General features: G+C 42.6%; 1 protein-coding gene across 8 annotated transcripts in view; it reads left to right on the top strand.

Annotated features, from left to right (window-relative positions):
• The window catches only part of BMAL1 (basic helix-loop-helix ARNT like 1), a 51,755-nt gene that overhangs the window by 11,574 nt on the left and 12,602 nt on the right, over positions 1-27,579 (top strand). For 4 of the 8 annotated variants that reach the window (XM_054283625.1, XM_054283620.1, XM_054283622.1 and 1 more), the window contains exons 2-11: positions 13,000-13,123; positions 13,793-13,940; positions 16,712-16,732; positions 17,609-17,647; positions 17,995-18,036; positions 19,572-19,729; positions 21,492-21,571; positions 22,565-22,657; positions 23,641-23,758; positions 26,542-26,691. In XM_054283625.1, coding sequence (XP_054139600.1) covers positions 13,801-13,940; positions 16,712-16,732; positions 17,609-17,647; positions 17,995-18,036; positions 19,572-19,729; positions 21,492-21,571; positions 22,565-22,657; positions 23,641-23,758; positions 26,542-26,691 — 841 coding nt within the window. In that variant the 5' untranslated portion in view covers positions 13,000-13,123; positions 13,793-13,800. Of the gene's footprint in view, positions 1-12,029; positions 12,102-12,999; positions 13,124-13,792; positions 13,941-16,711; positions 16,733-17,608; positions 17,648-17,994; positions 18,037-19,571; positions 19,730-21,491; positions 21,572-22,564; positions 22,658-23,640; positions 23,759-26,541; positions 26,692-27,579 lie in introns of those variants that run through there. The other 4 variants (XM_054283627.1, XM_054283626.1, XM_054283623.1 and 1 more) reach the window with 3 other exon arrangements.

Raw genomic sequence — 27,579 nt, 5'->3', positions numbered from 1 at the left:
GGCACAATAGTGGATGAGATTGAAGGGACCATTTCAGAAAAGTAGGACTTTTAAAAAAAGCCACAACTCTTTGTATCTATTGTTTAGTCCATGATCCTTTGAAATATGTGATTCTTTTCTGTTCTAAGCGTTTTTGTCTGGTTGGGTTTTTCCCTGTGTGCAATCAAAGGTCAAAGGTTTGCTTGATGATCTTGGAGGTCTTTTCCAACCTTAATGATTCTCTGATCAGTAACAGTTTGCCTGCTTTAGTGGCTCTTTGGCACTTTTTAAAAGAGAATTAAGAGTTTTACTCAATGATAGGAAAGCTGTGGCGCTGTAGGAGAGGTTTGAGGTGAGTGGGGCAGCGTGTAGGCACTGAAGTGAGGCAAGGTGGGGCTCAGGCTGCCTTTCTGGTGTTTGTTTTGGGTGCTTTGTGCCTGCTGACTTTTATGGGGTTCCTTGCTCAGTGCTGCTGCAGGGGACTTCAGCTGTGAAAACTGCATTTGAAATGCCATTTAGGAGAGCAGACACCGAGCATATAAACCTGTATTAGACTGGGCTTTTTCCTGATAAGCTAAGCTTTTACAAACTGCTTTGCTAAACTGGTGATGTCTATTGATTCAGTTCAAATGTTCCACCTGGTGCTGAGTGGTGGTAGGGTGATAATTGCAGGTGAGTTAAGTTAAGACACAGCTGACCTGGAAGGCTTTTTGAGGATGCTGTGTATTTCACACTTTCCCTGTCAGCATGCCATGTATGTCGTACTTGTAAATAGAAGTTTCTCTGAAAACTTAGAGATGGAGATAATGTTCTTTTACTGATAGCAGATGAAGGCAAGAGAGACCCCTGTGTGTCATGAAGACCCAGTTGCTCTAGAGTTGTGTCTCCAGCAGGGCTGTGAGTGCTCCTGGTGAAGGAGGGGCATTAGGGCTGCAGTTATTTCCAGCTCAGGGACTTCACAGTGCAGGTAACCCTCAGCAGAATCCCTGTCCATGAGCTGCTCCTACCTCTCTGTGCAGGCCACACAAACCACAGGAGCTCCTAGGCCTGCCCTTGCCTGGCAGGCAGTTTCCAGAGCCTTTCCACCTCGTGTGAAGGGCTGTGCTCTTATGAGCCTTTCAGCCAGGCTCTGTTTGGTGTCCCCATGGTGTTTGAGGAGTTTGTAGATCTTGGTCCTGCCACTTTTCTAAGCTGAAAAGTTGATTTCATTGTTCCTCAAGCAGAACTCATTGCCTCTGTTGTTCTGCTGAGTGAAAGTAGAAAGTTTTCCATTCTCTAATAAATTGAGTTGCTGGGGATTTGTTGGATGATATCCAGGCCATCCTGTGTTCAGGAGCTGTAAATAATTACAAGCATTTGTAAGTGGTAACTAAGGGACTGCATTATTAATATTTGGCACCAGTCTGCTACTTGCAGAAATAAAATCATCTAAACCTACTGAAGCTTTTTTGAGGAGGAATGTGAACTTTCTAGTGATCCTTCCTAGGTCCACTGGGATCAGACCGTGTGGGTCGTGGAATGTTCTCTTTTGGAATTAAAACAATGGGTTGGAGAAATTTCTGGTTGCAACTGTTAATCAGATGTCCCTTTGCTCTGTGTTGCATCCCTTCTTGATTAGGTGGGGAAGGAGGTTGTTGTGTGGATGGATCTTTGAGTCTAGGATGAGAAATCATTTAAAAAAAAATCAAGCATGCAGCCTTCAGTTTTATGAAGAGTCCATTTTTGGGGTTGGGTGGCTGTGATTTGTTGTGTTGGGTTTTTTCTGAACAGGTTTTCTTCCTCAGTTGCTCACATTTGGTCTTGGCAGGATTTTTTTATCTCTTGGGGTTTTTTATATGTGTGTGTCTATTGCACACTATTCTTCCCAACTTGCATTTCTGTTATTTTTAATGTTTGCAATGTCTGCATAGCAATAGGGATCCCATGAAGTGAACTGCTGGTGTTTCCTGATGATTCCTTTGCCTTTCTAAAGGCTGTCATGATCTGGGAACTTGAGTCTTTGTTCCAAATACAGCAGCAATTGTAAAACTTCTTCAGTTTCAGTTGTAATGTAAAAGTATGCATTCAAACTTGACTGTGGATTTAAATTAGAAATCATGAATTTAAAAGCCTGTGTGGAAAATGCAAAGTCTGAGGCTTGTATCCAGCTGGATCTGTGGCTGCTGAATGTCACAGGTTTGGAAATGTGGTGGTTCTCAACATCAGTGTGAATGTACAGAGGCACAAAGAAGGAATATGTTGTATCAGCCATTTCTCTACAGGGCTGTGCTATTGCTGTAGGCCTTTCTCAAGAAAATAAAGCTCATACTCCCACTGCAGCAGTGACTGCAGAGTGCATGGAAATACTCCTCTACTGTGTCTGTATATTAATAACTTGCCATTCACAAAAGAGCAGAGAAAATGTCACAGTGCAGATGTGGATCAGTGGAAAGGTTTCAGCACACCTTGTCTTGCTCAAACCAAGGAGGGATTTGTGTGTTGAAAACAAATCCTGTGGGAGTGCTGAAAATACCTTCAAAGTGCAGGAAGGCTGTAACAGGGATATTTTAACTCCTTACTGCAGTTGGATGGGACATTTCTTCCCTTCCCCTTCTCTGGCACGTCTCCTCCCCTTGCTCTGAGCTGCTTCTGGGTACATCTGCCCTTTCAGCAAGGCACTGGAGATTTCTGAGCCCCAGAGCACTGTGCTTTCTCTCAAGTTATTGTTCAGCCTGATGAGTTCAACACACTGGACATGCAGGCTCTGAGGGTTTCATTAAAGTCTCTGCTGGAGTACTGGAAGGGAAATCTGGGGGAAGAGTGACAAGAGACTAAAAAAGGGATTAAAGCCATGCCTTTGGCACTAGGGTGTTCTGTCAACTGTTCTGTGAAACTTTGCTGTGGGGTTTACAGCAGTATTTGTGCTTATCCTGAGCTGGACAAATACAACTTTTTCCAAGCAATATTCTGATGGCTTTTCCCTGAACTGTCACTTGATTTGCTCCATCAAGTCTTACTTTGAATGCTGTAATTGCAAACCCTCAAAACCAAAGCCACTCAAAATGCTGGCTTTAGTGAGGTTCAGACTGTAGGGTGTTTGGGGCTCACCTTAAACACGTGTCCATTGCACAGACATTCCATTGGATCCAAGGGAGAGAGAAGGAAGCAGGAAAAGCAGCTAGGGCTGCAGTAGAAGCCAAGGGCATTCCTTTCAGTGTTCAGTAATTTCCTAATTACAATACATTATAGGCGTTTCTTGGCCTATCAGCTTTTTTGTCACATCAGCTTTTTGCCAGTTTACTTACAAATCTATTTCCCACACTGGAGCATTAACCAAGACTTGAAAATGACACGTGTATCTTTTTTTAATGTGTGTTTCATTACATGTTTTCCATAGAACAGTTTAGGAAGTGCTAAGATGTTGCAGTGTCGGGGTTTCACTGTTCAATTTGGATTTAACTGGCAGATAGTGAGACTTCAGGAAAGGAAGCTGCTGAGCTTATTCATGTCAGTGTTTGTTGTTGCTCCACCAACAGAGGGACTCCAATTGCAGGTGCATGTGTGGGGAAAAGTTTTCTTAAAACTGGAAATTTGTCAATAATTTTAGGGTTGCAAGTTTCTGTTTCCACACAAACTTTAATGCATACAGCAGTTATGCCATCCTTGTACATTCTCTAGATTTTTTTTTTTTTTACCAGATTCTGACTTGTACACTTAAGGAAAAGCTGTGATGCCCTCTTATCCAAAAAGCACTGGTAGTGCAGGAAAACAAAAATTGAGTCTCTAAGATGGTCTGAAGGAAGGCATTCACATGGATGTGATGCATTTGTGTTTGACAGCTGATTTTGTGTGAAGCAAAAAAGAGCCTGTAAGAAACCAGTGGGGAAAAATGAGCCTGTGGAGGATATGTGAGCTAGAGGAAATGGTGGAGAGGCAGCCAGGGTGAGGAAACCCCAGCTTGGTTCCAGGCAGGGTGAGAGTTTCTTCCTTTTCCCAGGGCTTGCTTTAGGATGGAAGGGGAAGTGACAGCCTGTTGGCTTTGCTTTGTCAGGCTGGCAGAGTGCTGAGAGCAGGGCTGGCTTCTTCCAGCCAGAGAGGAAATCCAGCAGGACCAGAGGGAATATGCAAAAACTGGAAATGAAAGTGTCAGCCATAAATAGAACCACCTGTCTTTGCTCCTTCTGGTGATATCTCTGCCCTCTTGTTCCAATGCTTTGTTCCCTGAAGATATAAAGTATTTAGCTGCAGTTTGGCAGTAGATCTCTGAATGAAAGGTCTGGTACGTGCCAAATGTGTTTAGGTTTGTTGTAGTACTAATATGACTGGAAAACAGCTCTGTGCAATATCTTAAAAAGCATTTGGACCAGGTGGTTCAACTCAAAAGAAATCTAGGATTTTCACCTTAATAGATGCACTTCGAAGGCTGAAAGAAGTGAGTAGTGGTTTAATCTATTCAATGAAAAATTACTAACTTCCCATAATGCATAAGCTTTAAAAGCCAAGCGAGGGAATATTACTTGGGTAGTATTATTCATGGCTTGAATGCATTGTCTGGTTTGGATGCCTACAGTGCTGCAGCAAGAGGAGGGAAGGAAGTGAGGACCTGACCAAGCCCTGAAGGACTTGGTGGCTGGAAGCTGGAGTAACTAATGGGGTACTGGGATGGTGCTGTGCCAGTGAGAAGCTGGCTTGAGTTAAAGCTTGTGCTCACTGGAGGTGTTACAGTCAAGAGATCCTGTTGAAGTACAAGCAGTAGTTCTGAGCTTGAGGAAGAAGCTTTGGAAGGGTTTCCGTGGTGTGCCAAGTCACTGATCAGAGGGTGAAATTCTACTTTTGACACAAATGAGGAAGTGTTTGCCTAGGCTGCTGATTCATTTTAAAAACACATTGCTTTGAACTTCCGAGAATTTTGCCTTCCTGCCGCTGAAAGACAACTTTTGACATTATGAACTACAGGAAGAATATTTGCTGGGCTGTGAGGATCCACGAGCTTCACTGAGCTGCAATAAGGAAATTAAATTTGCCCAGATCATATCACAGTCATAATAATACTTACAGTGTACAGCTGGGCTTTATTCATCATCTCTAGATTAGAAGATGTGCATTTAAACAATATGAAGCTTACTTGTTCTCTTTGGCTAATTAAAGTCTTTAAGACCTGTGTCTAAAACATCTGTCTGCTGTAAACTGGCGTTCATATTTAGGAGCTGGATGAAATGTTGAAACAAAAAGCTGCATCTTTTGGACTGCAAGTGCAAAAAGGAGCCAGCTGTGAGTTACAGAGGCACTGATTGTAAATTCCCTCTGTTTGTGTAACATGGGGAGTGAGTTAAGTAGCTTGCCTACTTGTTATCTTGTATGCTGCTCCTGCTCCAGAAATGTCAGCCCAGGTTGTGTGCAGTCCTCTTACAGAGAAATTTCTAATCTTCTAAAACTTTTGGCTTTGAAGTCAAATCTACAGTGGATCTTCTGTTGTTGACAGCTCAGAAGTAATGTGTACAACTTGGGAGACTTCACAGAACCACTGCCTCCTCAGCTGAGAAGGTTTTGGGTGTGTGTTTCTGATCAAAGCATGCTGGAAGTACATGAGCTATTAAAGAAATCAACTTTGGTTAGGTTTTTCCTTGAAGCCCATTAATGCTGGGTAATTGATTTACCCGCATGGTAGGATGGATTTTCCTGTCTTTCACACACCCTGCTCTGCCTGCCACCCTCTCCAAATCCTGGCTTAGGGTTGGTGAGCAAGGGCTGCATCCTGTGCTTGTGAAACAGCAGGTCCCTCACACATTAGAGGCTGGACCTGGCTTGGAAACTCAGGACTTCAGCTAAGCTTAATTGCAGTAATTGAGGCGGTAGATTCAGTTTGTTGTGCCTCAGTCTGTTTCTTTTAACTCTGTCATTACTAAAAGAACAATTGATTTTGATGTCAAATGAGCAGATTGAAATAACTGGCCCAAAGGACTTAAAGTTTCTGTTGTCTTTTGATTTTAAATCTTCTCATTCTCCCCAGTCTTGAAAATGCAATACCTTGTTTCTTCTCACACATACACAAAATCTTCTGAAAGACTGGAATAAATAAATATTAAATATCACATCCTAACACAGATTTTTGTGAACTTACTTTACCAACATTTAACAGTAGTGGAACCAATTTTTAATGTTACTTTGTAACATTAAAATTCTGGGATGCTGTGCTGAAAAGCATTTTTGAAGCATTGTTTTAAAGTACGTTGGCTTGGGTGTCTTGGATTGAAATAATTAAAACCTTTCTGACATTGGGCTCAGTCCTTTTTCTATTAGCAGCTGGATTTCTTAGGATGACCGATTTTTATTCTGTTTTATGGAATAATGGCTGTATCCCTTTCCAGTGAAATCAATCTGGATGTTTTCGAGCAGCAGGACCTGTTGAAATTCTAAGACATCCAGAGGTGTGTGCTGATTGAGAGTGGATCTTTCATTGACAGATAGACCTGGGTGTAATTCTCAGTGTAACTTGTTTTACTCTGTAGGAGATCAGCTGTTAGCTTACAGGTGCTGTGTGGCAGCCACACTTTTCTGCTGAAACCCTCCTTAGTGTATCCCTGCTGACATTTGAGGTGAAATACGAACATGTGCTCCCAGAATATCTGTGGTGATCTCAGTGTGTCTGCGAGATGTCACAAGGCACCCAGTGACACCCAGGGTGTGCAGAGCTCTGGGGCACAATTGAGTGGAGAGCCCTGCGGTGCTGGGGCTGGGCTCAGGAGTTCCTGCAGCACTCCCAGCCCTGCCCTGTGTCTGCTGATGTGAGCACCAGTTTGCTTCATGTGTAGAGGTTTCATAAATCCCTTCAAGCCTGGCCTTCCAAGAAAGGCAGGTCCCTTTCTGCTCTCCCTGAGGGAAGCAGTTTCTTGGAACCTGAGGAGTGCCTGTGCTGGCAGATGGATTATTGAAGCAGGCCAAATTCCTTTGGTAGCAGCAGCGTGTTAGTGCTGATTTCCAAGAGTGTGCATCACCACCTTTCCACAAGGGCTTGATTAGTTCCCTTGTGATGTTTCTTTTTGATGGCTGCCCAGAATGAAATACGCAAACAGGGCAGCATAAGCTCGCTTCAAAGAATAAGAGCTCAAAGAGTCAAATCTTGGCTGAGGAGAAGCTGACACTAGACCAAGCTTTCAGTAATGGTTGCAAACTGGCAAGCTTTGCTGGAACCCTCTTGCAGCTGGGATTCAGCGGGTAGGTAGAGATAGCAGACACTGCTGAGATGTGAGGGGAGATGGAATCTCCAGTGAGGGTCAGTGGATAATGAGGATGCTGGTTCTGATGGTGTCTCCAGTGAGGGTCAGTGGATAATGAGGATGCTGGTTCTGATGGAATCTCCACTGAGGGTCAGTGGATAATCAGGATGCTGGTTCTGATGGAGTCTCCAGTGAGGGTCAGTGGATAATCAGGATGCTGGTTCTGATGGTGTCTCCAGTGAGGGTCAGTGGATAATGAGGATGCTGGTTCTGATGGAATCTCCACTGAGGGTCAGTGGATAATCAGGATGCTGGTTCTGATGGAGTCTCCAGTGAGGGTCAGTGGATAATCAGGATGCTGATGGTGTCTCCAGTGAGGGTCAGTGGATAATCAGGATGCTGGTTCTGATGGTGTCTCCAGTGAGGGTCAGTGGATAATGAGGATGCTGGTTCTGATGGAATCTCCACTGAGGGTCAGTGGATAATCAGGATGCTGGTTCTGATGGAATCTCCAGTGAGGGTCAGTGGATAATCAGGATGCTGGTTCTGATGGAGTCTCCAGTGAGGGTCAGTGGATAATCAGGATGCTGATGGTGTCTCTGATGGTGTCTCCAGTGAGGGTCAGCTGGATAATCAGGATGCTGGTTCTGATGGAATCTCCACTGAGAGTCAGTGGATAATCAGGATGCTGGCTCTGATGGTGTCTCCAGTGGCTGTTCTGTAGAATTTTAAGCTAGACCTTGAGCTCTGTCACTACAGGTATATCCCAGTCCCCTGTTAAGGAGGGAAATACTTAATGAACAATACTAATACTTAGCACAGCTGGTCTAAACAGGTTTGATTCGTGGAGGTGACATGGGTTGGCTTTGGTTTTGATCCATTTTTCCTTTTCTTCTTTGAAGGTGATCCATACTTCTATCCACAAGGCCTTCCCATGTGACTACACCACCCTGAAACACATATTTGTCTGCTTCACTGAGGAAAGAGCATGAGCTAGGATTTTTGGAGGTTTTTAAATTCTTTTGGGTTCTCTTTCCAGAACCAGCCTGTTTTCCTTTTCTTCCATGCTGTCTGAAATTTTGTACTTAGAGCTGCAGACAAATGCAAGCCTGGGAGGGGTGTCTGAGACACCACATGAGTGTGCTACCATGTAGGGGATCTCTACAGACCAGAGAAAAGGCTCACCAAAAATCTTAGAAAGAACTTAGGAAGTTAACAAAGAGAAATGCCAAGTCCTGCACCTGGGGAGGAAAAAACCCATGTCTCAGTACAGATTAGGGACTGGATAGCTGGAAAAGAGCTTGGCAGAAAAGATATTGATGGTTCATGAGGCTGCAAGGGTGCCCTTGCAGCAAAGAGGGCCAAGAGCCTCCTGGATTGTGTCAGGGGTTGTGCTGCCAGCAGGCTGGGGAAGTGATCCTTCCCATTTACTGAGTGCTGCTGAGACACTAGGCTAGTTCGGAGCTCCCTTGTGCAAGAGGAAGTTATTTTAGTTAGCACTCATTCCTGGTTTTCAGGCAATGAGGAGTCCTTTGTTAAAGTAGCTGGAAGTAAAGGCTGAGGTACTTTCCCTCATAAAATAGGAACCAAGACCCCTCTTGGTCTGAGAGTCTCGGTGTTGTGGGAACAAGATAAAATGCATTGTTGTGTGTCTCCATCAGCACTGAGAGAGCCTGAAGGGCTGTAGGGGATGCCATGATGTGCCTGTTCTGCCTTGTCTCAGACTCTGCTGATGAGCAGATGCTTTTGGTGTGGGAGTGTACCTGGACAGATTGATCTGCTGAGAAACTGCACGTGGAGTTTTTCTTCTGTTTATTGGAGACTTTTTCCTCTCCATGTCAAAATTACTTGCCTTTTAGCTTTGTGGCTGGCTAAAATTCATGGGCTGCCTCCCTCCAGCCTGCTGCTTTTTGTTTAGGAAGTTGGAAAAGGGGTCTCTTGGGCAGCTGAGGGCTGTGCCTCTGTCCCTGTGGTGAGGGGCTGCAGGAGGCTGGAGCAGCTCTGGCTGGGTGGTCAGGCTCCAAACATGATGTCAGGAGGAGTTCCAAAACTCAGATGTGAATCACAGGCTGCCAGGGACCGATGGGTATGGACTGAAGGCACTTGAGATGGCATTTCATGTTGGGACTCAGGTGGTTATTATTTCTTATCAGTGAAACAGTCTCACTGCTGTGATTTCAGCAGCTTTTCATTAGAAGGCACAAAATGGCCAACAATCTCTTGTTCCAAGGGCTTTTAAGACTAAATTATCCAATTGAGAACTGACACCTGGATTATTTCCCCTTTTAACCCAATAACTGATCCCACAGAGCTGCAATGGGGACTTTTCTGCCCAATTACAAAATGTCACCCAAACCCATGGAGAAGAAGGAGGAAGAACAGCCTGCCTCCACCCTAAAGCCTCCATCTTGCTTCATATTTATTTCTATATTCTGAAACCCCAAACTCTAAGTTTTCCACCCTGTGATATTACACACTTCTAACCAACTACACACCCATAATCCCAGTGCTACCAATCAATTTTGGAAGCCTTCTCCATGGCCTCAGGTCAAACGCAGTGTTCTCTGGTGGGTCTGTGCCTTTCAGCACACAAAGTTTAAAATTCTCAGTGTTCAGGATTCCAACAGAGGGGCATGCTGAGGACTCAGTGGTGAAAGGGTGACCTCAACAAACACAGCAGGGTAAAATCCCTTCTTTGCACCCCAGAGTGTGGTGAGATGCATCTGCATGTGAGAGGAAGCCACTTTTTCTGGAAGTGCAGAGTGATTGGAAATGGTGTTAGGGTGCCATTAAAACCAAACAGTATCAATATCTTGGGAAGGTAGGAAATATTCTCACCTGAGTATTCCTCAAGTACTGAGGGCAAAGAGAACTACCCTGCTTCACTTCAGAGATCTTCCTGTGATTCCCATGGAGTATTCCATAATAAAGGCTTGTAGTCATATTTTATGAAAAATCCCTTCTTTAGGATTTTTTCTCCTGAGAAGTTGAGAAGCTTCAAGAACAAAATGTGAACAATGGTTATCTGCTGCTGTGGAATGCAACAAGTGCATCTGTGATTGGTCTCATGTGGTTGTTGCTAATTAATGGCCAATCACAGTCAGCTGGCTCGGACTCTCTGTCCGAGACACAAACCTTTGTTATTCATTCTTTCTTTTTCTATTCTTAGCTAACCTTCTGATGAAATCCTTTCTTCTGTTCTTTTAGTATAGCTTTAATATAATATATATCATAAAATAATAAATCAGCCCTCTGAAACATGGAGTCAGATCTTCGTCTCTTCCCTCATCCTCCGACCCCTGTGAGCACGGACACAAAGGCTCTGATGTTACTTGCAGCATTGAGCCCATGGATGCTGGTCTGCATCTTGGGATCATCCTGGGCACCCTTGGAGCCCTCGTGCTGCTGAGCTGAAACCTCCCCAGCACTGAGTGCAAGTGTGAGAGAGCCTCCAGCAGCAGGGAAGATGAAGAACCTCTTCTTCTGTTTTGTACCAGCTTGTGCTGTGGCACTTAACTGCAGCAATGGACTGCCGCTGTGAAGGGAAGTGGATGGTTTCCTTTCTGGGGCTGTTTTTGGTTCAGTCATCCCCCACAGGGACAGTGAGTATCTTTTCAATGACTTCTTCAGGAAACCACGCCACGGTTTTCCTCTGTCGTTGCGAAAGCGCGCTCCGAGATCCGAGGCGCTCGTGATTGATGAAGTTACGAATTGCATTTCTCTCAGAACAAATCCCTGCGTGCCTGGGGCACGGCTGCCTCTTGCCTGGGGGACCAGAGCTGGTGGAAAGAGGTGCTGACTCTGGCTGGGGGCTTGGCTCATGAGCTGACCTACTTTGGCAGTGACCTTGATTTGCTCAGAGGTGTTTGTGTACTCGTGATCGGCTTTGCTGCGTGATTAAGCTGGTCACGTGCCATCTCACTTTTTTTTTTAAGGGACTAACAGTAGGATTTATTTTTGCTGTCTCATTAGCCTTGTTTCAAGGGATCAGAGGAAGAGGAAATGCAAGGAAAGGGAATCCCAAGGAGTCCCAAACTACTGTGGAGACAAACTGTCGTGGATACGGTGACAAAATAGCATTTGATTCTCCTCTGTAGGAGAATTCAGTCAGGAAGTAGACTCCATGGCATTTTTATCAAGTAGGTCCTTAGAGTACTTTGGCAAGAAGTTTGGCATCATAAATGGAAGATTTGAACTTTGCTTAGATATATGGGTAACTTTTGTGGTTCTCCTCAGAGAGAATTTTTTTTAGGCATTGAACATCCAGCAGGTGGAGGCTGAAAAGACAGAAATATTCAATTTCCTAGAATTTTAAGAAAGCTTTGTGAAAAAACATTTCTCTGAACTGTTCACTGTTTAGTGGGGCATGCTGATTTTTGCTCTGATCATTGAGTTGACATCTTCTAAACTTTAAAACTCATTTCAAGAGACATGCATAGTTCTTAACTCCTGTGATGCTAAAATGTAGGACTGTGATTGTTAGGACTGGGTGAGCATTTGGGACATGGTAGAGAAAAGGCTGGCTGAAAATTAAACTGAGAATTCTGCTCTTTATGTATTTTTTTCTGCTCAAATGGTCAAGACGCTTAAAATAGCTGAATGGAACTATCAAATATAGACAGGTATAAAATAGCAAAGCTGGATGGATACTTGATTTAAATTTTTTTAATATAAAACTGATATGAAATTTTTGTTTGAGATGAACAACAGTTTGGTTTTTGCATTAGTGCATGGTGACTTGTGCAGTGTTCTGGTTCTGAAGCTAAAATGCTGACTATTGCAGGCATTCTTAAAGAGGGAGAACTGGGGTGAACTTACAAACCCTTTTTCCTCCACCCCTTTTTTTCTTTGTTCATTCCAGCTCATCCCAGCCTTCTGTCTGAGGTCATCACAGGTGGTCCATGAAGTTTCCTAATGCAGTGAAGTGTGAGTTCAGCCTGCACCCTCACACAGAGAGGTGCTCAGAAACGCACTGAGTTTAGCTATGACTAATTTCTGCACATCAGCTGAGACTGAAGAGAATGGGTTTGGGTCTGAACCTAGCACAGATAAATAGCCAGTGACTGGTTTAACTGGTAAATTGAGATGCAGCAACCTCATCCACCACGGCAACACCATTGAGTCTGTAGCTGTTGGGCTAAGAGAGACAAAGCAGACGGCTGGGAAAATAGCTATGGGTCTGAATGAGAGCCTTGCAAAACAAATGTGGCTATGGATTCAATGGCATTTCATTTAATTTGACTTCAATTTGTGCTGATTTAGCTTTGGTCAGTTCTGGTGCCAGTGGCCTCTTACTGTGCCTCCAGCAGTATGTCCACACATTGTCAGAAATGGAAAAGGGGTTGGGTTATTTATTTGGGAAAGGACCACAGAGGAGTTGTTGGGTGGGATGGACAGTGAGCCCTCAGCCACAGTGATCCTCCCCTCAGTAGCTGGTGGTACCACGACAGTGACTTGCCTGATCTTACAGTGCCAGGAGCAGATATTTAGATAATTTAAGCTTGAGAAATTCTGAATTTGCTGTTCTGGCAGAGCTGAAGAAAATGATAACAAGCAACTTTAGGTTTTTTTTGGCTAACAACTTATATCATGTCTTCATACATGCTTCAGCAGAGTTGGTTGCAGTGTGATCATGTTGACAGGATGTTAGGAGTGGCACATCCCAACAGGTAACCCTTTGGATGGATGGATAAAGCTTCTGCACCTTGTAAGGAAAGGAGTATTTGATCCCTGAGCTGGAAACATCTATTGCTTTTGTAAACTGTGACTAAACTAATTGTTTTTAAGGTGTTTTTTAAGCTTGCTGGTTTTTCCTCCCATTCAGGTTTTTGAAGGTATTTGACCAACAGAACATGAGGCATGGAAGAGTTCTAAGGTTATCAGCTGCTTTGGGCTGAGCATCATCATCTTTGCCCAAGTGGATTCAGGCTTCCAAGACAGACCTTCAGGTAAAACCTCCTCTCTTTCACAGCTGATGCTATTTAGCAGGGAACTTTCCACAGGGTTCCTTCCAACAGTGTAATTATTTGCAGTCTAGTGGATTAAATAGTGAAGATTTGAATTACTTGCAGTCTAGAGGATTAAAAAGCCAATTAGATTAATTTCTATCTTTAACTAGACTTCTGTGACCACCATTGGGTTCTAGTATGTTTATTTGTGGAGTCTGCTGTGCAGAGGTGTTCATTTCTATGGAAATGTTCTGAATTCAGTGGAAATGGAGCTTTAAAAGTTGGTGAGCTCTGATATGATCTTCAAATGCAGAGACACATTAAAACAAGTGTCAGAAATATTCCTGTTAGGAAGAAGCAATTGGGTGGGCAGGTAACATAAGAGTAAGCCAAGATCATTCTGACAAATCTTGAAAAACAATTGTGCTCCATAATGTGTTTGGAGAATGGTCATGGCTTGTGTGCAATACTCCATAGAGCAGTAACTGGGAAAGGAGAAATTACCTGTTATTTTTACAGCAAGAGGGAAAAATAGAAAGTGATTATTACAGTTTTTTAAGAATGCTAAGTTTGAGATAACTTTTTTGGTTAAAAATATATATATGTCTCCTTATATTAATGCAGTGCTTTTGGTTGGGGGGTTGTTTTTTATTTCTTCCCTAATGTTAGACAGTCCAATGGCAGACCAAAGGATGGACATATCTTCTACAATTAGTGACTTTATGTCACCAGACCCTGCTGACTTGATCTCCAGTTCCCTTAGCACTTCAGGAATGGACTGTAATAGGAAAAGAAAGGGAAGCTCAACTGATTATCAGTAAGTTGGATTTCTCTTGATTTAGCACTGCTAAAAGGAGGTGGTAACACAACAATACAGTGGGGAAGACTATAGAAATGTTTATAGCAGTTTTTAAATAACCTCTGCTTTACAACCTGCTTTAAAGGTTTTAATAAAGAAGAGAGCTACTGTGCACTAAGAGCCAAGTTCATTATTTAATAATAATAATAATAAAGCTGTCATCCCAGTGCAGCTAGAATTGAGGGCTATCAAATGGGGTAAAGCTGAGGAGAAAAACTTCTGGCTGGTGAGGGAATGGAATTAGCACTGATGAAATGTACTGTGTGAAGGTTGGTTATATATTGACCATTTACATAGGAAGTACAATGTCTGACTAACAGAAGGGGAAAATAATAAATTTATTGAAAAGTGGAAGCAAAACTAGGAATAGTTCCTTTTCACCTATTTTTTGCCTATTTAGTCAGTTCCTATCAGTGTGCTGCCAGCCTTTACCTGATGGAGCTATTTTGGTCTCTCATTTGAAAATGAATCAGAATAGTCTCTGGTTTGAGGCATTAGAGCTGTCTTCCTTTTAATCAAGTGGTTTAATCTTGTAGAGGCTCTGAGCTGTAGAAGGAATTCCCACCACCTCTGCTGTAGAACAGTGAAGGCCACAGCAGAGTTTGCCAAACGCCCAGACCTGTAATGGGAGCAGCAAGAGCAACCTACTTAGTGCAAGTGCCTGTGCAAGCCTCCTCTGCATTGTAACTTCACAAAGTGTGGCTGCAGGGGAACTTGTGAGTGCCCACATCCATTATTCATTCATCCAGCCACAGAGTCCATTTTTATGTAACTTAGCACAGATTTTATTGCTGAGGGCCTTTGGATTGTTGGCAGCTCTTTTTACGAGGAGGAGCAGAATTTTTAATCCGTGCTGAGCATCACAATTAAGAATTAGATTCTTTTTAGGAGAACTTAGGCACAAAATATTTAAATACCTCTCTGAAGTGCCTTTAGTTTCCCTGAAAAGCACATGTGTCCCTCTAGTCGAATTGAGTACTACAAAATTGAGTGAACAGCCTCAGTCCTACCACCTTCCTCTTCTCTAGAAAGGATTTCTCCATTTTTATTCCTCTGGGTAGGAAGCATTACTCAAGTCCTCTTTTCCAAAAGACAGCTTGTTCTTGTAAGGTATAATTCTGCCCTTTAGGTTTTGTGTGCATTTTTTAAAATGTGTGAAAACTGTTTCCTTGAATCCTCAGTAAAATAAGTTTACTTATTTTGTAGTCACACACCACACACCACTGCTTGTCACATAGTCATACCATAGTTCATTTTGTGTTGCAAAGTAAATGGTGGCTACTGAATATTCCTCTTGGAAAGCAGAACTTCAGGGGGGCTGCCTTGACCCCTCCTTTTATGTGTATGTATGGGCAAATGTTCAGAAATGCTGCTATTCAACTTCTGCTACCTGTTAATGATTTTATTACATCAATTATCCAAGTGCCCAGTTTGGTGCTTCCTGTACCAGTGAGGCCAGGGGATAAGGGAGGCAGAACCAGTGGTTTAGGGTGGTTCTTTGCTCACCTCTGGAATACAAGCAAGAGGAGTCATCAGCTGCAATTTCAGCTCTCCACAACAGCTTTTCAGTTCTTTCTGCTGCGCCTGCTCCAGGAAAATCCCTGCCCAGCTTACAGCTGTCAAATGCTGTGGTCCAAGGCTTCATGCACAGGACTATGAACAGTGGATTTTGCCTGGGATTCATGCTGTCCATTGAAATATTACATGATGAGAAAATAAACTACCCTGCTGCATTAATAACTTACCTTGTGCCTGTTGTAGATTTGGCTTTCTGGGGGTTTTTACACACAAACATCCCAGAGCTAAAGGTGGTAAATGGTGGCTGGTAAATGGTGAGCATCAGCAGTCAGTGGCTAAGACAAGAGCTCAGGTGTGCGCACTGGGAGATGAAGAAAATATTTAGCATTATTATTAATATTATTTTAAAACTACTCACAACGATAATTTATATAAGAGTGCAGTGAATAATGCTGCACTAAAATGAATAATACTGCACTAAAATGAAAGGCTACCATGTTTGTTTTTAAGAGGGCTCGTCTCCAGTGTTGAACAGGAATAACTAGTATGTTATTGGCTGAGATGAAAAGACTTTTTCATAAGGCTTTTATAAAACATAGCCTCTTATCATGCTAAAGCTCAGTGGTATTTCAGGTCACTTTACAGTCTTGAAGTGATGCCAGCAGTTAGTTTGCATGTAGAAATTCTGTTTAATTCCCTTGTGATGTCATAAAGTCTGTATAAAGTTCAGCTTGGGACTTTAGACTAAAGCAAAATTGTCCATCTGTCCTGCTGGGCAAGAATCAAAACCTGAGAAACTTGGGATACTTTATTTTTATTTTTATGTTTTATTTCTGGCCTTAGAGTCCTCTGAAATCCCATTTATCTAACCACAAGGACAACACGCATAAAGCACAGATCTTTCCTTTCTGAAGATGAAACAATATCTCAATGATTTGCATAACATAATTTAGGTTAGTTATTTTATTAGTTTTTCACATTAAGTGCCATGAACTATGCTCTCTTTTCTGAAAAAGCAGAATTATTCTTTCGGAAAGTAGATTAATTTGAACAAGCTTGTTTCTTTAGAAAGTGCTCACTGCTATTGTCCTGTTTTCATTGTGCTTTTCATTTCAAGTAGAATCTGAATTAGCTTGAGACTTTCAGCAGAAAATGTAAGACATTGTTCTTATTTCCTATATATGGTGTACTTTATTTTTCTTTCTTTTCAGACTCGATGGCTTTCCTTTTGAGTAAGTATAAATATTTTAGTCGTTGGTTTCACTTGAAAAAGATGCCCAGTGTTTTTTCCTTTCCATAGACCTAAAATTCACAGGTAGAAATGAAACCAGAATGAGCAGGCCTAGGAATGTCCATGTGAGCACAGTTTATGTAAACCAAAACATTCTCTTCCTAATTATTCTGTCTAAAAAAAGATGTGTAGTCATGAGCATTTAGCTTTTTCTACCAAGTGCAGCTATGAAAACTTTTATACTCTCCTCTTCTGTACACATGTGGCTACAATATTGAATGTAATGAAGGGGATTGTTTCTATTCTTCATGCCTCCTTCTTTCCTTTATGTTGAAACAAAAGCAAACCATGTATCTACACTGAAAGTTGTACTAATTTCCAGTGTGCCTGGTTAGTTTCAAACAGACTTTTATTCTCTCCTTGCATTTGGCCATCTCCAGTGGTGTGTTAATTTAGGTTGTTACCATTTTCTACCCCAAAATCAACTACTATAAGGCAAACTGAGCTGTAGAACATAAAGGCATAATTCTGAGACCATCTGCACAAGGTTGGGTTTTTTCCCCCTCCTGTAGTTAACTGAAAAACATTTTTGTAACAGATGATATCTTTGAACTGCAGCATGTTTTACTGTCAAACACATCAAACTGTGCCATTTAGTGAGTTCTGAAGGAGACACAACTAATTTAAGAAAATGTTTTAATGTTGCAAAAACCACACAGCTTCCTTAGTCCTTCCAGGTTGTTGTTTTTATACTCCTATTTTTGTATTTGTGATTTAGAGGTGGCAGGAATACTTGATTCTGACTTTATGGTGGTTGGATAACAGTTCTGCCAGTCCTGCTGAATTTGTGATGTGTTGCTTTGTTCTGTTTCTGCAGGGAAGGTATGGATACAGATAAAGATGACCAACATGGCAGGTACTGTTGATACAGTCACTGAAATCTCAGTTCCACAGTTCTGACACAGGATCCTGACTGTGGATGCCTGTTCTCAGTGTCACTGTGGTCCCAAAGTATTGCTTTGTTGGGATGAAGCAATAATCTAAACAACCTTAGTTTAAACAACATGGAGCAGACAAGCTAAAACACCCCCAAGTCTGAGGTGCAATGTTACAGACACTGATCTTTGCTGTAGAAAGGTTAAATAAACATTCAAATGCTAAAAAAACCTGATGCTAATGAGGATCAGTAGGATGTGAGATGCAGTAAAAGAGTTGGGTTGAGGGCTTTCAACATTGTAACTTTGTGATGTCATTTCTCTACAGATTGGAGTATGCAGACCAGCAAGGCAGGATAAAAAATGCAAGGTAATGCTCTAAATAAATACATTTAAAAGAATTGTCTCTCTCTTTTTGCCATGTATGAATTATTTGTGCATGTTTCTTCTGCAAATATCTTTTTCTAGCTTTGACCTTCCCTTATTTTTCCATATCTTTGCGCTGTTGACATTTTTCATTAAGTTTGCATAGAGTGAAAAAACTAATCTGGTGAGTAACTTGGTTGTAGTCACCTCATTGCTGTTGGGATTGAAGCCAGATATGTTTCTGGTAAAGTTGCATTCTTCATCATTCTTCTTTCAGACTCCATAGTGGGTTATGAAAGTGTTAGCAGTGAATCTTAACATGGGAAAATATAAACCTGACCAACACTGGGTGTGTTTTCTGGCAAACCACGAGCTTGTGCTGCAACCTTTCCCGTTGCTTATAACTGTTCTTCACTCCAAGAATTCACAACAAATATCTGAAGAGTGTCTCAAATATCTGAAGAGTGTCTGCTGTCCTTTCCATGAGGATAACAGAGTGGCTCCCTCACCCTGAGGCGGTTGCTTTGGGCATTGCCCCTTTTATTTCACATACATCAAATATCTGAAGAGTGTCTGCTGCCCTTTCCATGGCGATAATAGAGTGGCTCCCTCACCCTCAGGAGGTTGCTTTGGGCATTGCTCCTTGTGTTTCATGTACATCAAATATCTGAAGAGTGTTTTGCAGAGATAAACAAAACCCCACAAGTTTGTGAAAGTTGTAAAGCCGGTATGTTTATCACATCACTGGATGCATGCAGAGATTGCTCTCCTTAAAAGACATGTGTACCTCTGGGAACTTCAGGTCCCTTTTTATCCCCCTCTCAGATACATATGCATACAGTTTCACAATAGGTTCATGCATATTCATTTTCACAAATTTCATGTGACATTTGCCACTAGTTCTTCTTTATCAGAAAGAATTCCTAGGTCAAGTTGACCTGCTCTCACAGCAGTCTCTGTCTCGCTCTATCACCCTCTTCTCCCCCTCCTTATCTCTGTCTTTCACTGAAGCAGTTTCTCTGATCCTAGGCTTTTTGCAGCTAGACTACACAGCAAGCTACTTAAAGCTGTACATTCTACCCAAATCCTAATGGATTTCTACCTTGGAAAATTCCTCAAGAGTGTCTGCTGTCCTTTCTGTGAGGATAACAGGGTGGCTCCCTCACCCTGAGGAGGTTGCTTTGGGCATTGCTCCTTGTGATTCATGTACATCAAATGTCCGAAGAGTGTCTGCTGTCCTTTCCATGGGGATAAGAGTTGCTCCCTCACTCTGAGGAGGTTGCTTTGGGCATTGCCCTTTGTGTTTCACGTACATCAGATACCTGAAGAGTGTCTGCTGTCCTTTCCATGAGGATGAGGGTGGCTCCCTCACTCTGAGGAGGTTGCTTTGGGCATTGCCCCTTGTATTTCACATACATTAAATATCTGAAGAGTGTCTGCTGTCCTTTCCATGGGGATGAGGGTGGCTCCTTCACCCTGAGGAGGCTGCTTTGGCCATTGCCCCACGTGCCTGACGTGCCCTGCTGTGTGTGTGTGCAGGGAGGCTCACAGCCAGATCGAGAAGCGGCGCAGGGATAAGATGAACAGCTTCATCGACGAGCTGGCCTCGCTGGTGCCCACGTGCAACGCCATGTCCCGCAAGCTGGACAAGCTCACCGTGCTCAGGATGGCTGTCCAGCACATGAAAACACTTCGTGGTGAGTTGCCTGGGGCTGCAGGGCCATTCCAAGTGGCATTTCCCCAAAGCCACGCTTTTCCTCTCCCTTTTTTGCCCAGAAGGAGTAACTTAATTTGTCACATTCACATTCTCCCTTCGCCCAGGATTTTACTCCTGGGAAGCCGAGAAGCCTCAGAGAAAAGGAAAACAATAATTATCTGATTGTTTCTCCTGTGTTTTGCTCACGTGGAATGTGTTTGGAGATTGTTTACCACAGGTGATTGTTTCATTGGATTCTGCTGTGAGTTGTTTTGACTCTGGCCAATGAGTGCTGAGCTGTGTCGGGGCTCTGGAGAGTTCTTTCTATATTCTTAATATAGTATAGTTTAGTATTCTTTAATATAATATAGTATCACAAAATAATAAATTAGCCTTCTGAGAACATGGAGTCAGATTCATCATTCCTCCCTGCCATGAGGGTCCCCACAAATAAAATATTAATTCATTTTGGGAGAATTCCTCCCTTCTCTTAGCATCTGATGCTCAGTTTTCATTCACAGCTTACTAGTTCATGGTCCAGTAAATACCCTGATGTGACTGGGGGAACCTGGGGATGAGAAAAGAATAATTTTCCATCCATTGATCACTACTGCCAGACTCCACAGCACCAAGGCAGCTGGGGCAGGTGGGGAGAGGGAACAAAGAGCTTAAGGGCAGTGCACAGCTGATTCTGGTGCAGTCCTGAGCACTGCTCTAAGCAGGCAATGTACCAGGTTGTTGGATAGAGAGGTTAGATTTTAGGTATGATGTTCCCACAGGACTTGTAAGGTTTTGTGTTTGTACCTTTAGCTCTGTGTGAAAAAATAGGGAGTACTTTGAAAACTTAATTTTGGTCTTTTTGACCAGTTTCTGTTGCAAGCACTTGAAGGGAACACACAGGTTTGGAAGAGTTGAGGTTGTGAGAAATCGCTGTGTGTTCCTAAAGCTTCACGTGACTGAATCAGTACAATTGGTGGTGATGTTAAAAGCTTTAAGCCTTCAAGAAATGCATTAGTGAGAAGAAAAAAGGGATGCAGCTAATGGTAAAAAAGATCCTGGTGATTGTTGTATTTCTAGGAGAGCTGGTGCCTTCAGTCATATCTAGCCTCACAGTTTTGGAAGGCTTAACTCTCCTGCCACTGCCATTTGATGAGGTTAATAGTTTATAACACTTCAGTGGTTACTAATTTGACTCTCCTCTGCCTTTATGAAGAGAACAGAATGAGAAGAATTACTCCTTAATAAATAGCTGCCTCGTTTGTTGCCAGTTTTGGGGTTTTGGCATTGTAAGATGATGTCATTGTAATGCTGGGTTTTATCTTTAGCTTGGAATGAGAGAATTGATGTGTAAATTCCTCAGTCATGATTTGTTTACATAACCTTGTCATGTTTTACTGAGTTATAAGGAGAAGAAATAGTTTGAATGTTTTTATTCTATGGTATCTTATTGTTATAATTTCTAATTCTGAGACCAGGCCATAAATCAAGGACAGCCTTTGGGTTCAAAAATATGTCAAGGAATACTTTTATATCTCAGAGGCATTTAATTTGCATTTCTAATGCAGCACTTGTGTCTTAGCAAAAAAAGCTTCACCCTTTTTTAAGTTAATACCAACAGAGCTCATGGTGATAGTAAAACCAAAAAAAAATTCATTTTGAAGAACTCCTGCAATGAGCAGCAGCCTAAGAAGGAGCCAAAGGAAGATTGCTCATTTAAGTGTGTAATGTTGGTGATGTGGGAATTGTTTGTTTGTTTTCTTTAGGTGCTACAAACCCATATACAGAAGCAAACTACAAGCCTGCTTTTCTATCAGATGATGAATTAAAACACCTTATTCTCAGGGTATGTTCCAACTTTTAATTAAGAGATATTAATATCTGTGACTGTAGCTCTCCCAAAGCCCACCGCCAGTATTTTTCTGCCTTGTCTGTCAGCTTAAAAATGTTTTGATTATGGAGGATAATTAAGAAATCTGGAGCCTACTTCACAGAGTCAGTGAGTTTAATGATGACTAGCATTTCTTAATTTAAGCAGGAAGGTTGAAGAGGGGGATTTAGATGGGAGCCATTGGAATATTCAGTTATTTACATGTACAAACCACATGAATAGTTTTCTTGCAGACTTGCTGCCCTGGGTTACCTTGCCATGATTTTCAGCGTACAGTGATTCAATGAACACCTTTTTATTGAGGTTACTGATGTAACAGGACTTGGTGTGTCTGGCTGCCTGCTGTTACACTGCTTTTATAGTGTGGGGAGCTTCTCTCTTCTCTCAGTAGTCAGTAGTTCAGCTTATCTAGTGGCTGTGTAATTGTTGAAGCACTGCAGTGTCCAGGTGCAGTATATGTAGAATTTAATTTCTGCAGCATTGTGACTCTGAAGATACATAATTGGGGCCTATTCCTGCATGCTTGTGTGTGACTAAAAGACAGTACTTTGCAAATAGGAATGACTTGCCTCCAGGCACAGAAATAAACATCCAGGTTATAGTTGGTTTCTAAAAGAGGAGCTTTTTTAAGTACAGTTAAAATAACATTTTAATTTTAAGGCACTATTAAACATAATCCTAATATTATTGGGCAAGACATGGGTTCTTTCTTCTCCTAAAAGTTATTTTACATTCTGGGCACAATGCCCAGAATCGTGCCAAAAAAATGTTTGCAGATGCAAAAAACCCTTCATTGTAATTCACATTTTTTCCTGTTGACTCAGTTACCTCTAAATGTTAAGACAGCTCTCCTAGTGTAGAATTTCTGCTGTACACAAAGTGCTTTTAAAGGTTATAGCAATGCAATGTGGATGTATAACTTGGGATTTCACTTTCCCCCCCAATTAGGCAGCAGATGGATTCCTTTTTGTGGTGGGCTGTGACAGAGGAAAGATACTGTTTGTTTCAGAATCTGTCTTCAAGATCCTCAACTACAGTCAGGTATTCCTTTCCATTTTAAGTACATTAGGGCTTAAAAGATGTGAGAGGTTTTTGATGGTTATGCCTTTATCTGGGGGGTAGGGATGAGAAGAGTCTGTCTTGAAAGCTGAGAGGTGCTGCAAAGAGAGAGCTTTTCTCTGCCATGTCATTAGAGAAGATTTTCTGGTTTCCATTCAAAGCAAGAGGTGAAAAGGAACTAAATTTAATTCACTGATTGAGGCATTCTGCTCAAGGATTTACCCTGAGGCTTGCAAAAGCATTACCTAATTGGGAGTGCAAGCAAAGATTGAAACATCAGTCTGGGGTTTTTCCAGTAGCATCACATGGATTTTTCAGCTTAGTTTTCTTTCTATCTGTTCTGGTTTTGCTTGCATGCTTACTGATGGAAACTGGAAAGCAGTTATATCAAAGCCAGGTTTTTAATATATGCTCAACATAAGGCTTAAGTTGGTCCATGTATTGTGTAAATAATCTTCATTCTTTCTGTGATCTGCACTCCTCATCAAATTTAAACCTGTATTTGCTTCAAAAGTTTTCCTCAGCCAGCATTTAGTTAGGTGTATACTAAATTCATATGTAAATAATGAAAGAGAACATTTGCAATTAGGATTTTTTTTTTTTCATTCAAATGTGTGGTAGAAGAAGTAAGACTTAATAGAAACCAGAATATTTGGTGGGGGGGGAATTGAGCATGCCAATTCTGCAAAACTCTTACTGAAAATGATGACAGGAATTACTGTGTAATGTAGTCATAACTTCAATACACAGAGAAAACCTTCCATCAAATCATAGAGTAATAAAATTGTTTGGAAGGGACCCTTTAAAGGTCATCCAGTCCAAACCCCCTGCAATGAGGGGATCTGGATGTTTGGTATTCCTTGGTTACACCTATGTGTAAAAGGATTGTTCATACTGGATGCTAAAATGAAGAAAACATACTGAGCCATTATTTTACTTTTTGACTGAATGTTCAATCTCTACAGAATGATTTGATTGGTCAAAGTTTATTTGATTATCTCCATCCTAAAGACATTGCCAAAGTGAAGGAGCAGCTCTCTTCTTCTGACACCGCGCCACGAGAAAGACTTATAGATGCAAAAAGTGAGTGTTCCCAGCTTGGGGAAAATGTCACCCAGAGCCACTGCTGCTGGGGCTTTGCCTCGTGTCACAAGTGGGGATGTGGGGGAATGCTGCCTGGATTGCCTCATGCCAAGGAAGTTGTAGCTTAAAGACAGCAAGAAACAAAAAAAGAAAAAACAAAGTGTGAAACAAGTTCCTGGAAGCTGTTGGGTTTGCACTGTGGCACAGGGGCATTACTGGAACTGGCTTCACCTGTGAGGTGTCCTCTCTCTTCCAGGCATCAAACCTTTAACTTTTTCCATTAGAACACATGCAGCATTTCTTCTAATCCATCATTCTAAATGGTCAGAATACACTCAGTATTATCTTGGTAGTCCTTAGCTGTCAGCCAAGATAGAGGATTCAATTTATTTATCTACTTATTTATTGCTTACTGCCATCAAAGACCCTGCCTTTCTCTCAGAAGGTTTTTAACTTTGGAATCATTTCCTGCCGTGTCTCTTAGCTCTGTTCCATTCTGGTATTTTCAAGTAGTTCTGAATCTCTGCTGCTCTTGGGGTGAGTGGGTGTTTAATTCCCTCTCACAACAGGAGTCTGCACTGCCGAAGTGGAAGGTGGTATCTTACAACGGCAGATTTGCAGGCCATTAAGTCTCATGCTTGTCAGGAGCAGAAATCTCCTGGATCTCAGCTCACAGAAGCCACCAGCTCAACTTCAGAAACTGAAGTTGGGAGAGATCATTCGAGGGCAGGGAGCCTGGAGGCTTCAGCAGAATCAGCTGAAGTTTTTTTCTGGCTCCCGGTTTCATCGGTTGTCAAGCATGAATATCCAGTGCTGCCTCCTGGTTTTTTGTTGGTTTTTTTTTGTATGGCTCTGACAAAGTTAGGGCAAAAATAAATACTATGAATTACAGTCTTCCCATCTGCTATGATAGACGGATTGGTAGAGTTTCAAGAACTCATACTGGTGAAGAGTATGAGGATGTATGCATGTATTTATTTTTGTCTTGGCATGAGTAACTCGGCACAGCTTGTACTCACACCACGGTGCAGCAGTTTGGAGGCCATGTGGTGCAGGGCAGCCTGACCTCCTGGAGATCACCTCACTCCAGTGGAATTGTAAGGGAGGCACATTTTCCACTAAAATACTGGAATTACTGGGATTCCTCCTCATGTTAAAGGCCCACAAGGCCTGAGAAGTTTTTGTTCATGTTGACAGCTGCTTGATTTTACCATGCAGTCATGGGTGGAGTGGATGGCAGGCTGTGGAAAAGCTGCTGTGTGATTTAAATCCTCCAACAGCCCTTGGTGGTACCTGTGCTCCTGATGCATGCCATGGAAGCATTCCATGGCTTCTCAGATGTTGAGAAAGATGAAAGTTTGACAAGGAAGTCTCACAGATATGGATGCTTGGCAGAAAGATTTTTAAGTGTAGAGTCTGATGAAGGAATAGAGATGGAAGCAAGTTTTGATGTAGAAGAAAAGAATTGCTGAGCCAGTCTTACTGGATAACCAAGGAGGCAAAGGGTGTGTGAGTTAGAAGGGGTTTTACGACTTAAAGCAAAGGATAAGCCCACCCCAAACAAGAAGGTGTTTTTACCAAGCAGAAAGAGAGCACAGGCAAACAAGTCAACAAAGTTGCAAGTAGAAAAAAGGTCTCAGAATTTTCCACTGCAAGAAAATTGAATAACAACTGTATTTTTTGCAGTTCCTGTGTGGGTCCCTGCTACCTTTTCTCCTCCATCTCTCCCTGGAGTGTCATTTGGACTCTTCTGCTCCATATGCACACACTTTTTCTGGGAGGGTGTTGTGATAGAAAAGTGCCAGTCTGAAGGGTCAGGAGCCTCCTCAGTGGCTGTGTATGGAATTCTGCTCTGCCTGGGGAAGAGTAATCTCTCTATTTTTAACCAGTTCAGAGAAATTGCAGTGTTTATCACAGGACTTGTGTGGATTTGTCCAATCTCTTGCTGATGTTTACACTCAGAACCCCGTGTTCTCCAGCCTCAGTGCTCTAACAGCAGAAAGCAGAGTCAGGAGTTGCAGTGTTGGTATTGATGCCTTAAGGAGCTGGAACAGAGGCAAGACAGAGTTATTGGGAATAAAGTGGATATTTATTGAAGAGCCTTCAAAGGCCATATCCTGGCAGTACTCACATGGCTCTAAGATGGAAGCAAAGGAGGGCTTGGTCACAAGAGCTCACATTTTTACAAGTTTTGGTCCATTAGCATATTGGAGCTAATTGTCCAACCACAGCACCAGCCCATGCATTCCCATCCTTCTTGGTTTTCCTCTCTTGAGTCCACGCTGTTTATGCTCTTGGGCCTGAGGTGGGGATTGGCTGTCCTTGGGTGCCCAGCTAGAGAAGGAATTGTTGTGTCTGCCTACTCTGCAAAGAGAGCTTACTATCCCCCTCTGTGAAACCCAGACCCACACCTCACTACCCCTTATATGAAACCCACACCTTACTACCCCTTTATATGAAACCCAGACCCACACCTTACTACCCCTTACATGAAAACCTACGCCTTACTATCCCCTTAAATGAAAACCTACACCTTACTATCTCCTTATATGAAAACTCACACCTTACTACCCCTTACATGAAACCCACACCACAGCAGCACAAAATGGAAAAGCATAAAGAAAAAACAAAAAGCTAAAACGCGAGGTGTCAGTGTGGCCAGCTGGGTCCTGCACAGTCACGCACATCAAAGCCCCAGAAGCAGGAGGGGCAGTGCCCAGTGGGTGAAGCCCTGTGGGGTGGGTTTGGGGTGCTTCCCTCTGACCCTGCTCCCTCGCTCGCAGCCGGACTCCCGGTCAAGACGGACATCGCGCCCGGGCCCTCGCGCCTCTGCTCCGGGGCACGGCGCTCCTTCTTCTGCAGGATGAAGTGCAACAGGCCCTCTGTCAAGGTAGAAGACAAGGATTTCCCTTCAACCTGCTCGAAGAAGAAAGGTAACCATCATGCTTTTGTTGCCAAGGCTGTCGGGATTTTTTTTTAATGCTGCTCGTTCGCAGTGGTTGAATTTTTAACGTTTGTCGATGTTTCTTATTAACATTCTGAGCTATGTCTTGGTCTGTTACCTCTTCAACCTCCCTCTTGCCCCCCTCCAGTATCTCTTACACACCTGTAGTAGCATTTAGAGCCAAATTCTCCACTCTGATTTCTTGAAACTTTTTCAGGCAGCGTGTGCCAGCAGCTCTGGGGGGTTATTGCATCGTCTTCAGACATTGGTCAGATCACGTTCACCCTTGACCACCTGGCCAGTGTCTCCAGTAAAGGGGAGCTGTTCCTTGTTCTCTGCCCAGGGATGTGTGGATGGACATCCACCTCAAAAAATGAGTGTAATTCTGAGTTCATCTGTGGGTGTGGTACATTCTGAGTACTGGGAACGTGGCGTTTCTACACCTTGTGGCCTTAGCAGTGTTGGTAATATTTTCTCCTCTGCAGGCTATTATTCTAGGCATGTTGGGATATATATTTAGCCCAAATGTGAAAGTTTCTTCTTTGAGTACTGTGAATGATCCATTTGGTTTAGTTAAAGTGAAAAGACAAACAGCAAGAGAACAGAGGCAATTTTGGTGCATCTTTGGCTGTGGCAGCTGCCCCAACTCCCTGTGAGGTTCAGGCTCAACCTTGGATGCTGCTTTTGTGCTCTCTGCTGAGGGAGCCAGTTTGAGTGGTTGGCATAAGCCTTTTACTCCACCTATGAAAGTCATCTTCCTTGGAGTTTTCAGGCCTGCTCAGTGCTGAGGAATGGGAATTCTTTTGGATGCAGACTTTTACTGGCCATTGCAAACCTTCATCACCCCTGTGTGCCCCATGTACCCCAGAGAGAGTAT

The sequence above is a fragment of the Melozone crissalis genome, unplaced genomic scaffold, assembly GCF_028551555.1.
Source record: "Melozone crissalis strain CALT ecotype California unplaced genomic scaffold, PUWL_Pcris_2 ptg000038l_1, whole genome shotgun sequence".
Classification (NCBI taxonomy): Eukaryota; Metazoa; Chordata; class Aves; order Passeriformes; family Passerellidae; genus Melozone; species Melozone crissalis.
This window is presented reverse-complemented; position numbering and strand designations above follow the sequence as displayed.